The 18531-nt window shown below is 37.7% G+C and overlaps 1 protein-coding gene and 1 non-coding gene across 2 annotated transcripts in view; both read left to right on the top strand.

The window, feature by feature from the left end:
• The window catches only part of TLL1 (tolloid like 1), a 195013-nt gene that overhangs the window by 163881 nt on the left and 12601 nt on the right, over positions 1 to 18531 (top strand). Inside the window, exons 17-18 of the mRNA XM_055336633.1 lie at positions 1912 to 2037; positions 4670 to 4797. Coding sequence (XP_055192608.1) covers positions 1912 to 2037; positions 4670 to 4797 — 254 coding nt within the window. The remainder of the gene's footprint in view (positions 1 to 1911; positions 2038 to 4669; positions 4798 to 18531) is intronic.
• Positions 17649 to 17802, top strand: LOC129517057 (small nucleolar RNA SNORA62/SNORA6 family). The gene has a single exon (XR_008665941.1). It is a non-coding gene; the product is annotated as a small nucleolar RNA SNORA62/SNORA6 family (small nucleolar RNA).

The following is an 18531-nucleotide window of genomic DNA, read 5'->3' as shown; positions in this document are numbered from 1 at the left end:
GAGTCTCTGGAAAGTCACATTAAAATAATGAGTTTAAATCATGTACTGCCTGACTGTCTGAATTGGAAAATGCAAGTGGCTGACACCTGCAAGGAAAGAAATATGGCTTGCCATGCACCCGTTTTGCAGAAGTCATTCATAACTCACAAACTATAATTTTCACTATTGACACAATTAAGGGAATGGAACTTTGAAATGATTATAAATTTCTCTAAAATGAATTATAGGGCTAATCCCGTATTAACTTCTGATTTCTCATGCATGTTGATGCTCTTTTAAAGAATCGTTTTCTTTTTTCTACTTTTATTTTGCTTAGGCTACATGGTAACTAATAATAAAAGTGTCGTGGAGGTGTTAAAGATAGATAGAGAACCCATGAATCACAGATGTATTGATTCTGATATATTCTTTAGAACTTTGGGACTGCCCGTATGCATTTGGAGCATTCTGATATTGCCGATTCATGAATATTTCCCAGAAGCACGTGTGCTCAATGTCATGTAATCAGTCTCCAAACGTGGAAAAATAGATGCATCCTTAAAAATTATTATCAGGTTCTTTTAAAAAAAATGTTTTTTCCTAAGCCCATTTCCATAGAGTGAATATTGATTTGATATAAAAAAAGCAAAAATAGCTTTAGCTATCAGTGTGCCACCATGAGCTCACAAATTGTCACTAGAAAAATTAGTTGACAGTATAAATTTCGAATTCAGGCAACCTCTGATATGACTGTCATGTGTCCTTTTTGCTCTCGATGCTGTGGGAGTTGATGAAAGTCTGAGTGATGTGTCATCATCTATGTGTGTCAGGAGCAATCTGCCAGTTTTGACTTTAATGGACAAGCCAGCCATGGAATGACAGCTGAGTGGCATAGTTCGGTGGCTGATGCTTCTCACTGATTGACTGCCTGCTAATCTAGTTTGGCTTTTTTCCCTGTAGTGAATTTGTTGGCTATTTCTTAAAGCTCATATTTCCTATTCTAACTCTTATTTCTAGCACACTAAAAGCCTTTTCAGGGAATTACTTATTAATAAACTAGTCTGCAGGAGTAGATTTGTTTCAAATATATGAATTAACTTGCTTCTTTAGGATAATCTAATGATGCCTTTTTCTGTCTTGGGCTGTCATGAAGGGCCCAGATTAATCAAGGCTGACCATAATAACAGCAAAGTTAACAACAACACCAACGACAACAACAAAATCAATGGTATACTGAGAGATACTGAGAGATTTTTTTTAAGTGATTATATACAGATTTTGGAACCTTGTTTAGCCTCTGTCTATACACCATGGCTAATATATTGAAGGGTTGCCCTCTTCTTAAATGCTAGTTCCCACATTCATTCAAAATACTCACAATTTTAAATTTATTTTTTAAAATTGGCAATAAATGTTTAGGATTAGTTGGAAAAAGATTCATTCATTTCCTGGCTCCTACTCAAAACTCCCACTCCAGCATAGGAGTGAAGGAGGCCTCAAGTTGTCATCCTACAGCCGATCATCTTAGAAACTCATGGTACAAGGCTCCAAGCTAAACAAGGAGTGGGTAAAGCTAAGACACTATAAATTTTTTGGGTTTTGTTAGGAACAAAGAAAGCTGTGACTTAGTTTACCCTTGCCTTGGTCAGTGTTAACCACACCTAAAAGACTCCTCCTTTGATACCCTTTGTGTTTAAAGCTACTTACTAGGGGATCCCTGGGTGGCGCAGCGGTTTGGCGCCTGCCTTTGGCCCAGGGCGCGATCCTGGAGACCCGGGATCGAATCCCACGTCGGGCTCCCGGTGCATGGAGCCTGCTTCTCCCTCTGCCTGTGTCTCTGCCTCTCTCTCTCTCTGTGACTATCATAACTAAATAAAAAAAATTAAAAAAAATAAAGCTACTTACTAAACTGTGGGGTTATCTTTTTGCTAGACAAAGATGAATGCTCTAAGGATAATGGCGGGTGTCAACATGAGTGTGTCAACACAATGGGAAGCTACATGTGTCAGTGCCGTAACGGATTTGTGCTGCATGAAAATAAACATGACTGCAAGGAAGGTATGAAAGGAATGTTCTTTTCTTGACAACATCTAGAATTGCATGGAGTTTGGGTAAAGCTCTGCTTCCAAGTAGGGTTAATCATATCAATGAGTGATATCATTGTTGACTATTCAAATGTCAAAAAATGAAATATGTGCAGTGTTCAGAGATCCAAGGCATACCATTGGAAGCCTCCTAATACCTAAAGGTTTGGCACTTCACACATGGGTGGCATTAGAATAACTTTGTGTAACAGACATCGAAGCGGCTATGATGCCATCTGGCAGCTAGAAAAGCACCCAGGTCCTTGTAGAACAGACCTTATAACATTCTCCATATTTAAACTTGACTTCCACTAAATGTTTTGCATTTGGTTTAATTTCCCTCCGCAGGATATCTCGTGTATGTGCTATATGAGGAATGGCACTTTAAATACCAAGAGTATCAAACTCAAATGCCTACCAGAGGAAAGACATTTGAAAATGGTAGATACTGTGCCATTTAAAGTTTTAAGTCACGGGTTTGGCCAAAAAAAAAAAAAAATCATTTTAATAGCACAACGATAGTTATCAGCTTCGGGGCCCAAAGGCCTTATAATATTCTGATTTTATAAAAACAGTTATCTTTATCTTCTTAGCCAGTATGAGCTAGATGGGAGCAAGAAATAGTGACTCAATTTTTATTTCATCCTTTGAGGGTTTTGCTCCTGAATTCCCTACTTAAATTGGATTTATGCCCATTTTGAAAGAATTATTATGGCAGATTTTATAACTTTAGTTATTGGCACATGTATATTGGTAGGTCCCTGGCTAGAATCATAGTTAGATAGAAGCTCTTTGTATGAACATTGGAATAGTACAGGATATCCTGAGCTGACCCTTGTTCCATTCAGTTCCTTTCAAATATTGTCACATGTCAGGGTTTTTTTTTTTTTTTCTATTTTTTCATTGAGCCAGTGGTATTGCCCAGAATCATATACAAACAGGATCCCCCTACCCCCACCTTTTTACTTTCTTATATGACGATAAACCTGTGAGGACTCTGATACTTGTAACTTAGTATTCTATTAAATTAACAGGCTGGGGAATAGTCCAGTTATTTTACAGTTATGGAAGATAATTCAGAGAAAAAAAAGAGACAGTTTTTGCAAAGTATGCATATATCCTGTGGTTCACAAGTAACAAATATAATTTAGATACCTCAATTCTCTGTTTATTACAGTAAACATTTTCAAGAAAGGATTTCACAGGAAGCTTGCTTTTAGGTAGAACAATATTTAGGTATCCCTAATAAAGCTCATTTTTATTGCCAGTAAAGGGTTTGGATTTTCTTTTAACTCTTATGTTATGGAATGGACACCTTCTACAATTTAGCAGTGAGCCTCTTGGCTTTATCTTATAGGTTATTTCTGGATCCTGGAGGCTCCATATTTCATATTGCAAAGCAAGGACAGGGATAATGGAACCTAGAAGACCCTTAGGATCTAGAATCTAAGACTTGCTACATGATCCTATGTTATTTGAAAGGAACTGAATTTCTTCTCTTTTTTTGTATTCCTATGTTGAGTCTGAATCTCCCTATGGAAACCTATCACGATTAAGAGAAAGATCTAGTAGTAAGGAATGCAACAACAGCATATTTATGTTGGGCGTCGTACTCCTATCACATGGCTGTGCAGCCGAACAGGTGTTTTGTCCGCGTAGGAAAGAATTGCTCCAAAGAGATTTCTTGGAAGATTTCAAAGAATTAATTGTGTTTTAGGAGGGATAGCTCATACACAACAAATAATTCCCAGTCTACATTAGTACGTGTAGGGTGATGCTTCATGAGTTACAGAGAATGGACAGAACCTGAGGATATTAAATATTTTTTGATATTAAACATTTTTGAAGTTTTATGTTAACAATGTGGAATAGTTTCCTTTAAGGTAAGGCCATTTTAATTGTGAAAAAACCTAAATTTCCTATTAGTTGAGTAAAATAATTTTTGAAATTAGTTCAGAAGCTATTTCCATGGCTAGTAGCTGTTCACTTATTTTTCTCTTTAGTGCTGCACTTCATTTTGATAAAATTAGGATTAATTTACTTCAGCAGCTAAAATTATAGTGTAGGTATTCAAGTGTTTACTTTTACTATGGGTGAGATAAAATGTAAATACATGATCCATAAAGTGGCTGAATGATGTTAATTAGCTGTAAATGATGTTTCTGCTAATGGAAAAATAGGACTTGAAAAAGGCATAGTCCATTGATTTTAATTTGTGGCATTGCATTAAATATTTTTCAGGTGCCAAGTGTTGATATCCTTCATTGTCAATACATGTTGCTCTGTTAAAATCTGAGCTTTCAGATCCAGCGACTTAAAATAGTTCATTTTCTTTTAGGCATTTATCTAACTCATTGTAAACACTTAATTTCATGTAAGCAAGAAAACAAACATTGCCTGATTATGATCAGCGACATGTTTGCCAAAGCAGATGACTCTGATAACAGACTGGGGTGGTGATTAGTTAGTATTCAGGGAAATCTTTCAGCAGTGTAGGGGGTAAATAGGCTACTTTTTTTTTTTTTTTTTTTTTTTTTTTTTTTTTTTTGCTAAATCAATCCTGGGCTAGATTTGCACACTGATTGATATTATTGTCATTGGCACAGCTGAGTGTGAACAGAAGATCCACAGTCCAAGTGGCTTTATCACCAGTCCCAACTGGCCAGACAAGTACCCGAGCAGGAAGGAATGCACATGGGAAATCAGTGCCACTCCTGGCCATCGAATCAAATTAGTAAGTGAGCTCGTCCTTCTTCTATTAAACTGACTGCCCATGTCTTTTCTTAGCCAGCACGTAGAAATAAAATGAACGTTTATTTAATTGAATTGAATTAGTGGGCAGCTGGAAAAGATTTCCTTTCTTATGCTTTCCTACTTACATTGAACAAATCCCTGACTTCCTAGATCGAGACGACAGTAACGGCAGCCATGTAGTTCTCATAGGGTGTTCCTGTCCTGGGTGCTTTCAAAGGCACTGTCAAAGCTACTGCAAAACAGGAGGCTCTACTTCCTAACATGTTATTGTTCATCATGTTTCCAAATGGGGAAAATAAAGGAAGGGACAAAAAATCATCAGAAATTCGGCAAGAAAGAATTAAAGTGACTATTTTCATAGCATAGTACTGGTTGTGTCAATTCTATATACCTCACGTACAAACCATATACGTTTTTTATGAAACTAATTTTGTCTTGTAACCACAAGTCATTTTTGCATTACATAGTTGCCTCTTTTAGATGGATCCTGATATCCTCAGATTTCCTCCAAATTCCAATATGAATGTAATGTTTGTCCTTCCTCCTGTATTCTTTGTAATGCATTCTGTTCTGATCATCTGATAATATACATTAAGTTTCATTACAGGCTTCAGAGTACTTGAAGCATGTAATATACAGAAATAATCATAAGAATATAGAAATTTTGACAATTTCCCATAGCATGTTATTGTTAAAAGCAGGAGAGAATGCCAGCCAGCAATGCTCAGAACAGTCTGGTGGCACCATAATAAAGGACAAAACGTTGTCCTGAGAATGAGACTACCAGTCAATGTGTAGTAGCTAACTGGACCAGCCCAGCCATAAGATTAATTTTAAAACTTTGTTTTTAACCTTTCTTTTCAGGGAACTTAGTAGGGGAAGGGGGGAGAAGCATTACGTATACATGGCATTATAACAATGACATTAGAGGAAGTCACCAAGACATTCATAGCCATCATATGGAGTTTCGTGCAGTCACCGTATTTGTAAAATATCAGTAAATGACTTTCCAAATAGAGACATCAATTTATTGAAGCCATTCTTTGGAAAGATGCTCGATGATTAGATGACGGCATTGTGGGAACGTGATTAGTTGCCAGTCCTGTCCAAGGTCCTGATTGAGAGGACCATTCTAGAGCTCATGGCTTTTCAGCAGTGCAGTTAGCTAATGAAGGACTTGGGAAAATAGATTTTCTGAAGACATTGTTTTTTGTAGATCCACATTTTGTCTGCTATTGTATTCCTTGTGTCTAAAGACAGATTCCTCTTATATTTTGTGTAGCTTATGTCAGTGCAGTATCACTTTTTTTTTTTTTGCAGTATCACTCTTTAAAGATATTTTTATTGGGTATAGAATTCTAGGATGACAATTTTATTTTCTTGTCTATATTTTAAACTGACTCCATTATTTTCTGGCTTTATTGGTTTCTCATAAGCCTGTTAAAACTCTTGTATTTATTCCTTTTTTTCCTATTGGTATCTTCAACATTTTTTTTTATCAGTTTGAGTATAATGTATCTAGGGGTGTGTGTGTGTGTGTGTGTGTGTGTGTGTGTGCATGTGTATTGAGAAATTTTATGGGATTTATTCTTCTAAAAATTCTCTGAATTTCCTCCATCTGTATTGTGGTATTGTGATATTGTTAGGAACTTCTGAAAATTCTCTACCATTATTTATTCGCAAAGTTCTTTTTTACTATTGTCAATCCTTTCCTTCTGGGATTCAATTCATATGTATGCTAGATTGTTTTATATTATACCATAATTCTTGTTGCTCTCTTAATTTTTGTCACTCTTTTTGAGTGTGAGTTGAATAATTTCTATGGACCTATCTTCAATTTCAGTGATTGTTTCTCTGGCTCTCTTGAGTCTCCTGATGAGCTTGTTAATACATTCTTTATCTCCCTTACCGTGTTTTTTTTTTTTCTAGGATTTTTATTTGACTCATTAGTATAGCTTCCATGTTTATTAGTTTACCTGGGTTGCCATAACAAAATACCATAGACTGAGTGGCTAAGACAACAAAAAAATTATTTTCTTACAGTTTTGGACACTAGAAGTTCAAGATCAAGGTGCTGTCAGGGTTGGTGTATGGTAACTCCTCACCTCCTGGCTTGTAGATGGCCACTTGGTTGCTGTATCCTCGCATGGCTTTTCTTCTGTGTGTGCACTTTTCTTCTAGTGTCTTCTCATCTTCTTATAAGGACACTAGGCCTATGGGACTAGTCACCTATATGACCTCATTTAATGTTAATTACCTCCCTTAAAACCCTATCCCCACATAAATTCAGACTGTGGGTTAGAGATTCAATGTCTGAATTTTGGGGAATACAATTCAATCCACAACATCATCTCTTTGCTAAAATTTCATACCTGATTGCATATTGTCTATATTTTTACTGGAGTTTATTTTTTATTTTTTTTTTAAATTCAAGTTAGTTAACATATAGTGTATTATTAGTTTCAGGGGTATAATTTAATGACCTGTCAATTGCATAAAAATACTCAGTGCTCATTATATCAAGTGCCCTCCTTAATGTCCACCACCCAGTTACACCATTCCTCTACCACTGTCTCTCCAATAACCCTCAGCTTGTTCCCTATAGTTGAGTCTCTTATGGCTTGTCTCTCTCTTTCTGTTTTTATCTTATTTTATTTTTCTTTCCCTTCCACTATCTCTACCAGTTTTGTTTCTTAAATTTCACATATGAGTGAAATCATATGGTATTTGTCTTTCTCTGACTGATTTATTTCGCTTAACATAATACCCTCTAGTTCCATCATGTCATTGCAAATGGCAAGATTTCATTCTTTTTAATGGCTGAGTTATATTCCATTATATATATGCCACATCTTCTCATCCACTCATCCATTGATTGATATCTGACCTCTTCCCATAGTTTGGCTATTGTGGACATTACTGCTGTAAACATTGGGATGTAGTTGTCCTTTCAGATCACTGTGTTTATATCATTTGGATAAATACCTAGTAGTGCAATTGCTGAGTCATAGAGTATCTCTATTTTTAACTTTTTGATGAACCTTCATACTGTTTTCCAGAGTGGCGGCGCCAGTTTTCATTCCCACCAACAGTGTAAGAGGGTCCCCTTTCTCTCCATCCTTGCCAGCATCTGTTGTTAATTTTAGCCATTCTCACTGGTGTGAGGGGGAATCTCACTGCAGTTTTGATTTGTATTTTCCTGATGCCGAGTGATGCTGAACATATTTTCATGTGTTTGCTGCCCATTTGTATGTCTTCTTTGGATAAATGCCCGTTCATGTCTTCTGTCCATTTCTTAATTGCATTGTTTTTCATTTTTTTGGTGTTAATTCGGTAAGGTCTTTATAGATTTTAGATACTAGCCCTTTATCTATTATGTCATTTGCAAATATCTTCTTCCATTCTGTAGGTTGCCTTTTAGTTGTGTTGATTGTTTCCTTTGCTGTACAAAAGCTTTTCATCCTGATGAAGTCCCAGTAGTTAATTTTTGCTTTTGTTTTCTTGTCTCTGGAGATGTGTCTAGCAAGTAGTTGCTGTGGCAGAGGTCAAAAAGTTTGCTGCCTATGTTCTCCTCCAGGATTTTGATAGATTCCTGTCTCATATTTGGTCTTTATACATTTTGGATTTATTTTTGTGTATGGTATAGGAAGTGGTCCTTTACTAGCGTCTTTAGCATATTAATTATAGTTACTTTATTTTTTAAAAAAGAGCGTGTGAGCAGGGGGGAGTGGTGGAGACAGAGGGAGAGAGAGAATCTTAAGCAGATTCCATGCCCATTGGGGAGCTCAACGTGGGGCTTGATCTCAGGACCCTGAGATCATGACCTGAGCTGAAATCAAACATCAGATGCTTTATCGACTGAGTCACCCAGGCACTCAAATCATAATTACTTTAGGTGCCATCTCATAATTTAAACATACTGGTCATGTCTGAGTCTGTTCTGTTGCTTATTTTCTGTCTTAGTAGAATGTTTTTTTTTGTTTTTTTGTTTTTGTTTTTCTCACCTTTTCGAGTATCATGTAATTTCTTATTAAATACCAAACATTATGTGAATAATAGTAGAGATTTTATGTCTGGAAGTGGACACATCTCTTCTGAGACTATCAGCACATGCGTGTGTATATGGGAATGGATGTTGTTGAAGAAATATCTAGATAATAAATAAGAGTTTGGGTTTTCTTGTTCCGCTGATGACCTTCGGTGGACCATTGGCCTTGAATTCCTTTTTCTTAAATTGGAGACTGGGATTTCAGATTCATTTCACAATGTTTCTACTTTAGCTTCCCTGTTCTCTGCCATGAGTTATTTCCCTCTTCACACTGCAATTCTTGTTGCTTGGTGCTTGCTGCTTTGTCGGCGAGGATGGGTTCACTACTATTTTAGTACAGCTTCCACCTTAGGCAGGCCCTGATTGTTTGGATTTTAGAGGTGACCTTTCTAAGTGTCCTGTGTCTCCCTCCTGTGACAAGAAACTCCATCTTATATCTCCAGTTGGTCTTCTATGAGAATTTCTTGTCCCTCCCATGGTAGTAGCTGGCCTCTACTGTTATTGCTGTAGGAACCTGAGACCAGTACTTCCCCGAAGGGAACAGTGGTTTGATGTGGGGTTTTGTTGTTGCTGTTTGCCTTTCACGGTGGGTCTGTGTCCTTGTCCTGGTGGTGACAGGATTTTCTTTCTCTCTCCCAGAGGCTTACGGTTTTTTTTCCAGAGAAAAGTTGGATCAGGGCTTCATATTTTTCTCATAGCAGTAACCACTTGATTCCTCCAAGTCTGCAACACTGAGGAGGGCACTTCCTTGGCCTTCTCCTGCTCTGGTCACAATTTTTCTTATGAGCAGGAGATTGGGGTCCATAGAGGAGAGATTGCAAGTGGGTGCTTCACAAATTGCAAGCTTTGATTTTCATGCAAATATCCCACTTGAAGGTCAGGACATAAAGCATGTTTATCAACAGTGGTCATGCTTGTTAGAATCCTAAGAAGGAAATTCTCAGAAAGAAAACAAACAATTTAGGCAAATACTGATCTTTACTTGTTTGACTTTGTGATCCTTGTGGAAGTACTTACAGTCTAAGCCCTCAGCTTTTTCAAATATTAGCATCCATCAGAATTATCTGGAAGGCTTATTAAAACACACATTAGTGCACCCCAAAGTTTCCATATTGAAACATAATACTGATCCCCACTCTCTTTTATTTTTATTTTTTATTTTTTTAAATTATTTTATTTATTTATTTATTTATTTATTTATTTATTTATTTATTTATTTATTTATTTTGATCCCCACTCTCTTTTCCCATTTTCCCATCCCACGTTCATATAAAAGCTGACTCACAATACACAATAAGAGTTAGGATCACTAGAAAGTGTGTCATAACATTAGCTACCAGCTTCAAGTGATATTTTAGTTCTATATTTTTTAAATTCTTTCCATTTCAGTGTTGTTATTTGGATCTATTATTATTGTCTCCCTGCTTGTTATATAACTGTTGACTAATCTTATCTATTTTAAAACTGACATCAATATCTATAGCAGATATCACCAATGGACATTTGGCCAACCCTGTTTGTAATTCCAATTCAAACCATTGAGTCACTTTCCTATGTAGTTAGACATTTATTATATAGGAAATTTTATCAAAAAGATACATTGTTCAAGATAAAAGCATTTTGCCTGGTTTCTTTAAGACCCTTAATTTTCATGGAAAAACTTGAACCCAAACTGAATTTGGAAAATGGATTCCAAGGAAACTTGGGATATTATTAATCTTTTAATGGCCTGGCCAAGAGCTGCTGATAGATACTTAGTTACAAGCTAGTCTCTATGGGCCAGGACAAGAGAAAAAGCAAAGAAAACGTCTGTTCTCTCTGTACACCATGTAGCTTTCTTTGTAACTCATTAATTGTTTGGTTTTTTAAAAGATTTTATTTATTTATTCATGAGAGACAGAGAGAGAGAGAGAGAGAGAGAGAGGCAGAGACACAGGCAGAGGGAGAAGCAGGCTCCATGCAGGGAGCCCGATATGGGACTCGATCCCGGGTCTCCAAGATCATGCCCTGGGCTGAAGGCGGCACTAAACCCCTGAGCCACCTGGGCTGCCCATCAATTCATTTATTGTTACCCCTCTTTACACAGGTTGCATGGAAAAATAAGGGAACATTTCTAAATATTTCACCTATTCATATTAAAGCAAAGGAAAGGAAATTGTTTCTAAAGACAATTTCATAAGCTATAAAGAAAAGTACTTTGTGAATTTTAAGATGCTTACTGTTCTTTTAACACAAATGTTCCTTTAACTTGATACAGAATTATGTTGGGTGACATGAAAGTAGTGGTTTGTGGGTTAAACAAGTCTCTCACTATGTCTTGGATAGCCATATTTTAGTTAATTTGGTTTATTTGTAAGACTACAAATATCATGGTTATTTATACAACTTTACAATTATGTAGGTAAATGACTTAAAATAAAATCCAGTGTCCTTTGAGAGATATGAGCATTTTTGTGCATAGCATTTACTTATCATCAGCATATTCAGTTCACAATCTGACTATCCATATCTAATGTATATTATTGTGCCATAATATAAAGCTTGAACTATAAATAGTGGTCACTTTGTTGCAGATTTTGAGAAATTTAGACTTTTGGCAGTATAATGCAACTATTCTTTTTTATGCACTGATTTACTTATCTATTGCTTCATAATAAACTAACCCAAAACCTCATGACTTAAAACAAGCACCATTTTGTTATATCCTATGGTTTGGGGAGAGGGGGGAGGTCATGATTTAAGTAGTGCTTCCCTTGCCAATTCTTCTGTTCCATGGTATCGATTGAGTTCAGTTAGGTGAGAGTCACCTGGGTTTGGTCTGGTTTGGAGGGTCAAGGTGGCTTTTTAATAGTATGTCTGTCATCTTGGTGGAGAGGGCTGGAAGGTAGTCTCAGCGGGACAACCAGAGCACCTACATGTGATCATTCCAGTACGGTAGCCTCAGAACCATACTCTTCCCGTGGTAGTACTGGGTCCCCAAAGAGAGCATTTCGAGAGGCCCAGGAAGGTGCCACAGAAGCCCCTGAACATTACCTCTTCACACCCTGTCAGTTAAAGAAATTACCAAGGCTGGCCAGGACTCAAGGGGAAGAGAATTAGGCTTTATCTCTGAATGGGGAGAGTAGCAGAGAATATGCAGCCATCTTTAATCCCACACATGCATTTCAGTAAATGTGTAAATGTGCACATATTTTCTGAAAGTAAAGGTAACACCAGTGAGTTACTGCTTATACTCTCCTGACAGATTTGCTCAGGGTAAACTCCAGAATGTGTAACCAGAATACGATTGGGTTGTAGTATGCCTACCTGATAGACAAGGAGGAGATCTTAAAAGGTGATTAAAAAAAAAAAAATGAGGGATCCCTGGGTGGCGTAGCCGTTTGGTGCCTGCCTTTGGCCTAGGGCGTGATCCTGGAGACCCGGGATCGAATCCCACATCGGGCTTCCGGTGCATGGAGCCTGCTTCTCCCTCTGCCTGTGTCTCTGCCTCTCTCTCTCTCTCTCTCTCTGTGACTATCATAAATAAATAAAAAAAAATTAAAAAAAATGTATAAAAAAAAATGACATGGTCAATACTGACCTGTAACATGAAAACAACAATTTGAACATCGTAGTAGCTTAAATTATGTCTATGTTACATAATAAACATTTTTATCCCTAGATCTTGAATTTACTATCATAAAGCTAAATATAAAAATTACATATTTATGTATTTATGAATGATTATATCAGTTCTTGAAGATTTTTTTGTATATTTTTTCATGTACTATTGTGGTGCGTGCTCTGATCTTCATAAAACCTTGGAATACTGTCTTCACGTAAATGTAGCAAGCTCGAGTGCTGGGATCCAGAGAGCCTGGAGTGTGTCCTTTAAAAAGGGCCTGTTCTAAAATAGGTTCTCTCTTATATGTAGTTCCACAAATAAAAATATAAATGTTCTCAAGGTTTCCATTTCTTAAGAGTCTTCTCCAAATAATAAAGTGCAGCTTGCCTGGGCCCATCTTCTACCTCACAAGACTGTGCTTGGACTAAACTAATGTGATTATAGTGCCTGATGGTCTCAAAGTGGTATCATGTGTATTATCTCAAGTTAGTATCACAGCTGACACTTAAACATAAGGAAGCCGTCCTAGGCAGGTTAGGTAAGTTGGCAAGTTTATAAAGCTGGTCGGAGTCTAAGTATCTTCAAGCCCAAGATTCTCTCTCTACATTTTACTCATTTTTTTTCTTATTTTAACATCCTGCATCCATAATTACTATGTATGTGCACATTTATAGTAATTTAAATGGAAATATTAATAAGACAAAGATACAGCGATTCAGTAAAATGAATACCCAAAAGAGAAATATGGAGGGATTAGGAACATAGATCTGGAACTCAGTGACTTTTGTCTAAACCTAAGTAGCCACGTTATCTTGAGAAAGATGCTAATCTTTTTAAGTCTCAATTTCTACATTTGGAAATCGGAGCAAATACCTACTTAGGACTTTTGTGTGTGCATTAAATGAACTTGCAGATAAAGCGTTTGGCATGATGTCTTACTAAAAGCCAATACACATCGATACATGATACCCAAATAGTAAGAATAATTGTGACAATGATTAATAATAATCATATACCATTTCATTGGATAATCCAACCATGATCAAGTTTTTGTGTAGCCTTATGAATCTGAAATTCAATGCTGACGACTAAAGACGTAGCTAATGATTGCTTGTCAGAAACTTTTTTTTAAAAGGCCAGATAGGAAATATTATAGACCGTGTCGACTATGTGACCTGCGTTGCAGCAATTTCATTATGCTGCTCTATGTGAGAGCATCCACAGACAATACACAAATGAGTGCGTATGGTTGTGTTCCAGTAAAGGTTTTATTTTATTTATTTTATTTTATTTTATTTTATTTTATTTTATTTATTTATTTTATATTTCCAGTAAAGGTTTAATTAAAAACAGCCTGAGGGCCAGACTTGGCCTGTAGGATTTAGTTAGTTAAAAGGGTCAGGGCAAAAGAGTCTGAAATCATGGAGTTCTAAGTGTTGGTGATCGTTTTCCCTGAAATCAGTGTGAAAACACTTTTTGTAGTAGATGGAATAATGTTCCTCACCAGCCCCCAAAGATGTCCCTGCCCCCGTCCCCAGAATCTATGCACATGTTACCTTCTGTGGCAAAAGGAGCTGTGGTTAAATTAAAGATCCTGAAATGGAGAGATTCTCCTGACTTATCTGGGTGGGCTTGATGTGGTCACAGGGGTGTTTACGGGGAGGAAGCAGGAGACCAGACAGGAGAGAAGATGCTATACTTTTGGTTCTGAAGATGGAGCAAAGGGACAGGAGCCAAGGAATGAGGGCGACCTCTAGAAGACGGGCGAAATGCAAAGAAACAGGTCCTGCCTTCCCCTGGAAGATCCAGGGCTGCCCGCCCTCTTAGACTTCTCACGGTCATCCTAGCTCTAGGAGAGTAAATGTGCGTCATCTAAGCCACTAAACCCGCGGTCATTGCTCCAGCTGCAATAAGAAAGGACACGTTTGCTCTGGTTCTCTGTGTTCGTGCGTGTTGAGTTACGAGATTCTGTGTTGACAGCTTTAAAGTAGAAAGAAACCTTGGTTGAGAGATATTTGTGGGGTGAAAGTCTTCTTATTAGGAAAGAGATGGGGCGCCTGGGTGGCTCAGTGGTGGAGGTCGTGATCCAGGTCCTGGGATCGAGTCTCGCGTCAGGTCTGCTTATGTCTGCCTATGTCTCTGCCTCTCTCTCTCTCTGTGTCTCATGAATGAATAAATAAAATATTTTAAAAATAAAAAAAAAAGAGAAGAGATAAAGTTCTGAACGAATAAGGACAAGGATCTATTTTACTCCTGGCTTCATCTGTCTTGGTTTTGAGTGATGCAACGGACTATTAAATTTTGGGTATTTTTAAAAATATATTTTTAAATATTAAAGCATTAAACACACACACACACACACACAAAAAAAAAAAAAAAAAAACCAGAAAAACAAAGCAGGAACAAAGTTCCAGGCATAGGGGCATCCAGCAATAGGCTAATATTATGTCATGTTTATCTGATTTGTCATTTCCTGGAGGTTTGCTAAATTATATAGTTGCAATTTATAGCTTCATATATGGGATATTTAGAAAACAAAAACATCTACAAATGTTGCATAATTCTCCACCATCAATCCAGAAAAACTGTATTTGGTTGCAGCTTTAGAGGACTTATGGGACAGAAAAGATCTTTTGAATCAGAAGGCTGGGGTTGGTATTCCACTCCACCATGTTCCCCCGGGGCCTCTAATCCTTCCAGTATCTTGTGGGAAAACCAATGTTAGCTCTTACCGAAGACAGGGAAAGGCCGAGGATGGCCGGGACCGGGGTCTTTGAGCCTATCTCACGGCTGCTCAAAGTGCATCTTACTTTTAATGGTCACCTTGGCTAAATTTTATTTCTGCGTTAAATGCTATCATTCTATTTTCTTGTCCTTTGTGAATATATGTGGCGACTCCGAATGGCCTCATCCTTTAGCCAGTGCCTGCATTTTCAACAAAAGCAGATGTTCATGTGAGGCTGCGTACGCAGGCCTGGCTGGTGGCCAGCTAGGTAGATTAGGCTTGCCTGGGTGTTCCAGAAACACACAGTTATTCTTTCCACAGCCTCAAACGAGAATTCAGTTTTATTTCTTTTGAACGGGACTCCTTAATCTTAGTTTGCCTTGTGGGAAATGAATTAGTTACTTGTGACTAGAGCTTACGATTAATTGCTCTCTCTCTCTTTTTTTTTAAAAAAGCCTAGATTAGTGACCTTAAAATCATAGACACAGACACATAGACGTTCATGGCTCAGCACGTGTCATAAAATAAAGTGGTGAATTGTGTATCTCACTGTATCTCTGGGAATTCTACAAAAATATTTTTTAAGATTTTCCCAGTTTCCCGTGGGCCCCTGTAATACCTTTCTGTGGCCTAGAAATATTTTTTATTGAGGCAACATCGCTGTAGAGGGAGGTCTCTAGATGTGGCTGTCCCTCTGATATTAAGGGCCAGGTTAATGAGATCTCGGCATGTGAGTCAGTCACACTTTTGCTTGTGTGGTGGAGCATTTGGGTCCGACCGCCTCCTGGAAAAGGACCACCCAATCCTAGCAGATGACCTAACGGGCTGCTACCAATTTCCAAGAGGAAAATTCACTAACACCTTAATGAATGAGAATTGTTTGCATCACTTGAGAGTATGTCAGCTGCAAAACCTTTGCCTAATTCGACTCGGACAGAGTCAGTCTGATTCCATCAGTAATTTGATAAAAAGCGGGAGCCAGTTGGCTCCAGACCAGGTGTCGGTATGCCCCCAGCCCACAAGCTCACTGCCACCCTGTGTGGTGTTGCTCTGTTCTGTTAAACAGATGTTATGATTCACTCCAGACGTCCTGCATCTCATTAGGGAGTGAAGTAGTCACTTAGTTATCTCATTCACTGGGTTTTCAATGGACTGAACATGTGTGGTCTGTACATTCCGATCCCATTTTAACCGTTACTTGGAGGCTGCGCTGTAGAATGCCATCACCCCCATCACTCTGGCAGTTTTCTCTCCTGCACAGTAGGCTTCTCCGCTCTTTATAGGTGCATGACTCCAAATCACATGCAAAAGACAATTGTTGGACACACAATGGTTTTCAGATGTTATTTTCCTGAAACAATGCTTTCATTTTTTTTTTTCTTGAAATAACGTTGATCTTATAATTCAGGAGCTTGGTTTCATGGTTGGCCTGCCACCTTCACAGAGTTTCCATCTGTGGGGCTGGCCATAACGTGGAATAGGTAGGTAGGTAAATGAATGGACACCCAGCCAACTGTCCCTGCAGGGTCTCCCGTATCCCAGGCGCTGTGTCCCCTCTACTCCATTCTCTGCCACTGGATTGCAGACGTAAATAAGTGGCCAGGGTCGGTGATCGCCTGCCTGGGACGGCGGGCGTACTTCACGGCAAATGAAGTCTTCTTGTTCACTCTATTTTCCTGCACTGAGTTGTTTGTTTGTAAGATTCTCTGTGTGTTATTGATCTTTCCGGCACCACCCAGTCAGGGTCTTCGTAGAATGAGGTGAGCATTCCTCTGCACCCATAATGGTCATGACAAGTAATGACCCTCTAATGCTTATTGGTTAGAACATTCTGATGTAGACTTTTTTAAGTAGGGTGTGGTAGGTTATGGAAGCAGAGATCAGCCCGCTTTCTTTTCTTTTATTTCTTCTTTTAAGTACCTTTCATTCTTCCCTCCTACTCCCTAATTAATATAAATTGCTTCTTCTCCTTTCTTGCCTGACTCCTCCAAAGCCAGTGATGGTAGACCGTGGTTCGTTAAGGAATAGATAACTGGCCAGCACTAAAGGAGAACCATTTGGTTAGTTTTTTTTTTTTTTCTTTTGGAATTACCAAAATGCATGCCTTAAACTTAGAATGGTGATCACCCCGCAAAATTGTGTTAAAAAACATGTATGTAAAAAACTTATGTGCAAATATTTTATGCTGCAGAGACTGCAGGAAACTTAATGACTTTTTAAGAATATATTCTATTCCTCCAGCTTTATTTTAGTGGGAATGATACTTTATTTTTTGAAGGTCTCATGTTTTTTCTAGGGCAGGGAAAAAAGCCTTAGTTGGCAATGGCAAATAACCTAGAATTCGTGGAATTATTAATAATTAGGACATTACTGTTTTGTCTGTCTCAATTAAACTTTCCTTTGTGTTGTTTAATGTGTTATACACTTAATGAATTTTTATTTTAAGAATTTGCTTCTGTACATCACTTGAGCTTAGAGTTGAGGCCTCTGACTGCCCAACGGACTCACAAGTGTAGGTAATGAGCTACACAAGGGGCATGTCTTCTGCTAACACCACAAGGGTCTCTGGCCCAAGGAGGGAAGTTTGATAGTGATTCTTACTACAAGTATTTTTTAAAGAAAGATAATTTGCTAAGACCTATACATAAAAATTATTACACAGGAAATTTAGAATAATTTTTAAGGGCATACTAAACTTTGCAAGACTCTCAATATTAAAATACCATTTATCTTAGAAGTAAATTAAAAATAAGCTAGGCTAAAATTGCATTAGTATTCTCTGATAATATGGGCTGTAGGATCTAAAGAAAGAAGAACATAGTGAAAATGCTCTTTGTTTTAGTTCTTCTATCAAGATTTCCTGTGCTTAATTTTTGTGAAAATGTAACAATTTTTTTTAAAGATTTTATTTATTTATTGATGAGAGAGGCAGAGACACAGGCAGAGGGAGAAGCAGGCTCCCCACGGGAAGCCCGATGCGGGACTCGATCTCAGGGCCCTGGAGCAGAATTCGAGCTGAATGCAGACGCTCAACCACTGAGCCAACCAGGTGTCCCTGTAACAATTATTTTTTGAAGTAGGGTGATGGTCATCAAAACCAGAAGGAATCAATTTTTAAAATGCAATTATTTAAAATTTTCCGATGCACTCAATATAAACTCAGAGTTATATCGAGAATAAAATATCACTTTGTTATTATAATTTACCTAAACTCTGGAGCTGATTGTGATAGTTTTGTGATAGTTTTGATCGTGATTTAGCTGCAGTGGTTGAAGAGTAGAATTTCACATGTAGTTATTGTGCTGTTTTCCTCAGTATGTTTTTCTAGAGATTTTAC

Source organism: Nyctereutes procyonoides, unplaced genomic scaffold (genome assembly GCF_905146905.1).
Source record: "Nyctereutes procyonoides isolate TBG_1078 unplaced genomic scaffold, NYPRO_anot_genome, whole genome shotgun sequence".
Taxonomy (NCBI): domain Eukaryota; kingdom Metazoa; phylum Chordata; class Mammalia; order Carnivora; family Canidae; genus Nyctereutes; species Nyctereutes procyonoides.
Note: the sequence above shows the minus strand (reverse complement) of the source record. Positions and strands in the feature narration are given on the sequence as shown.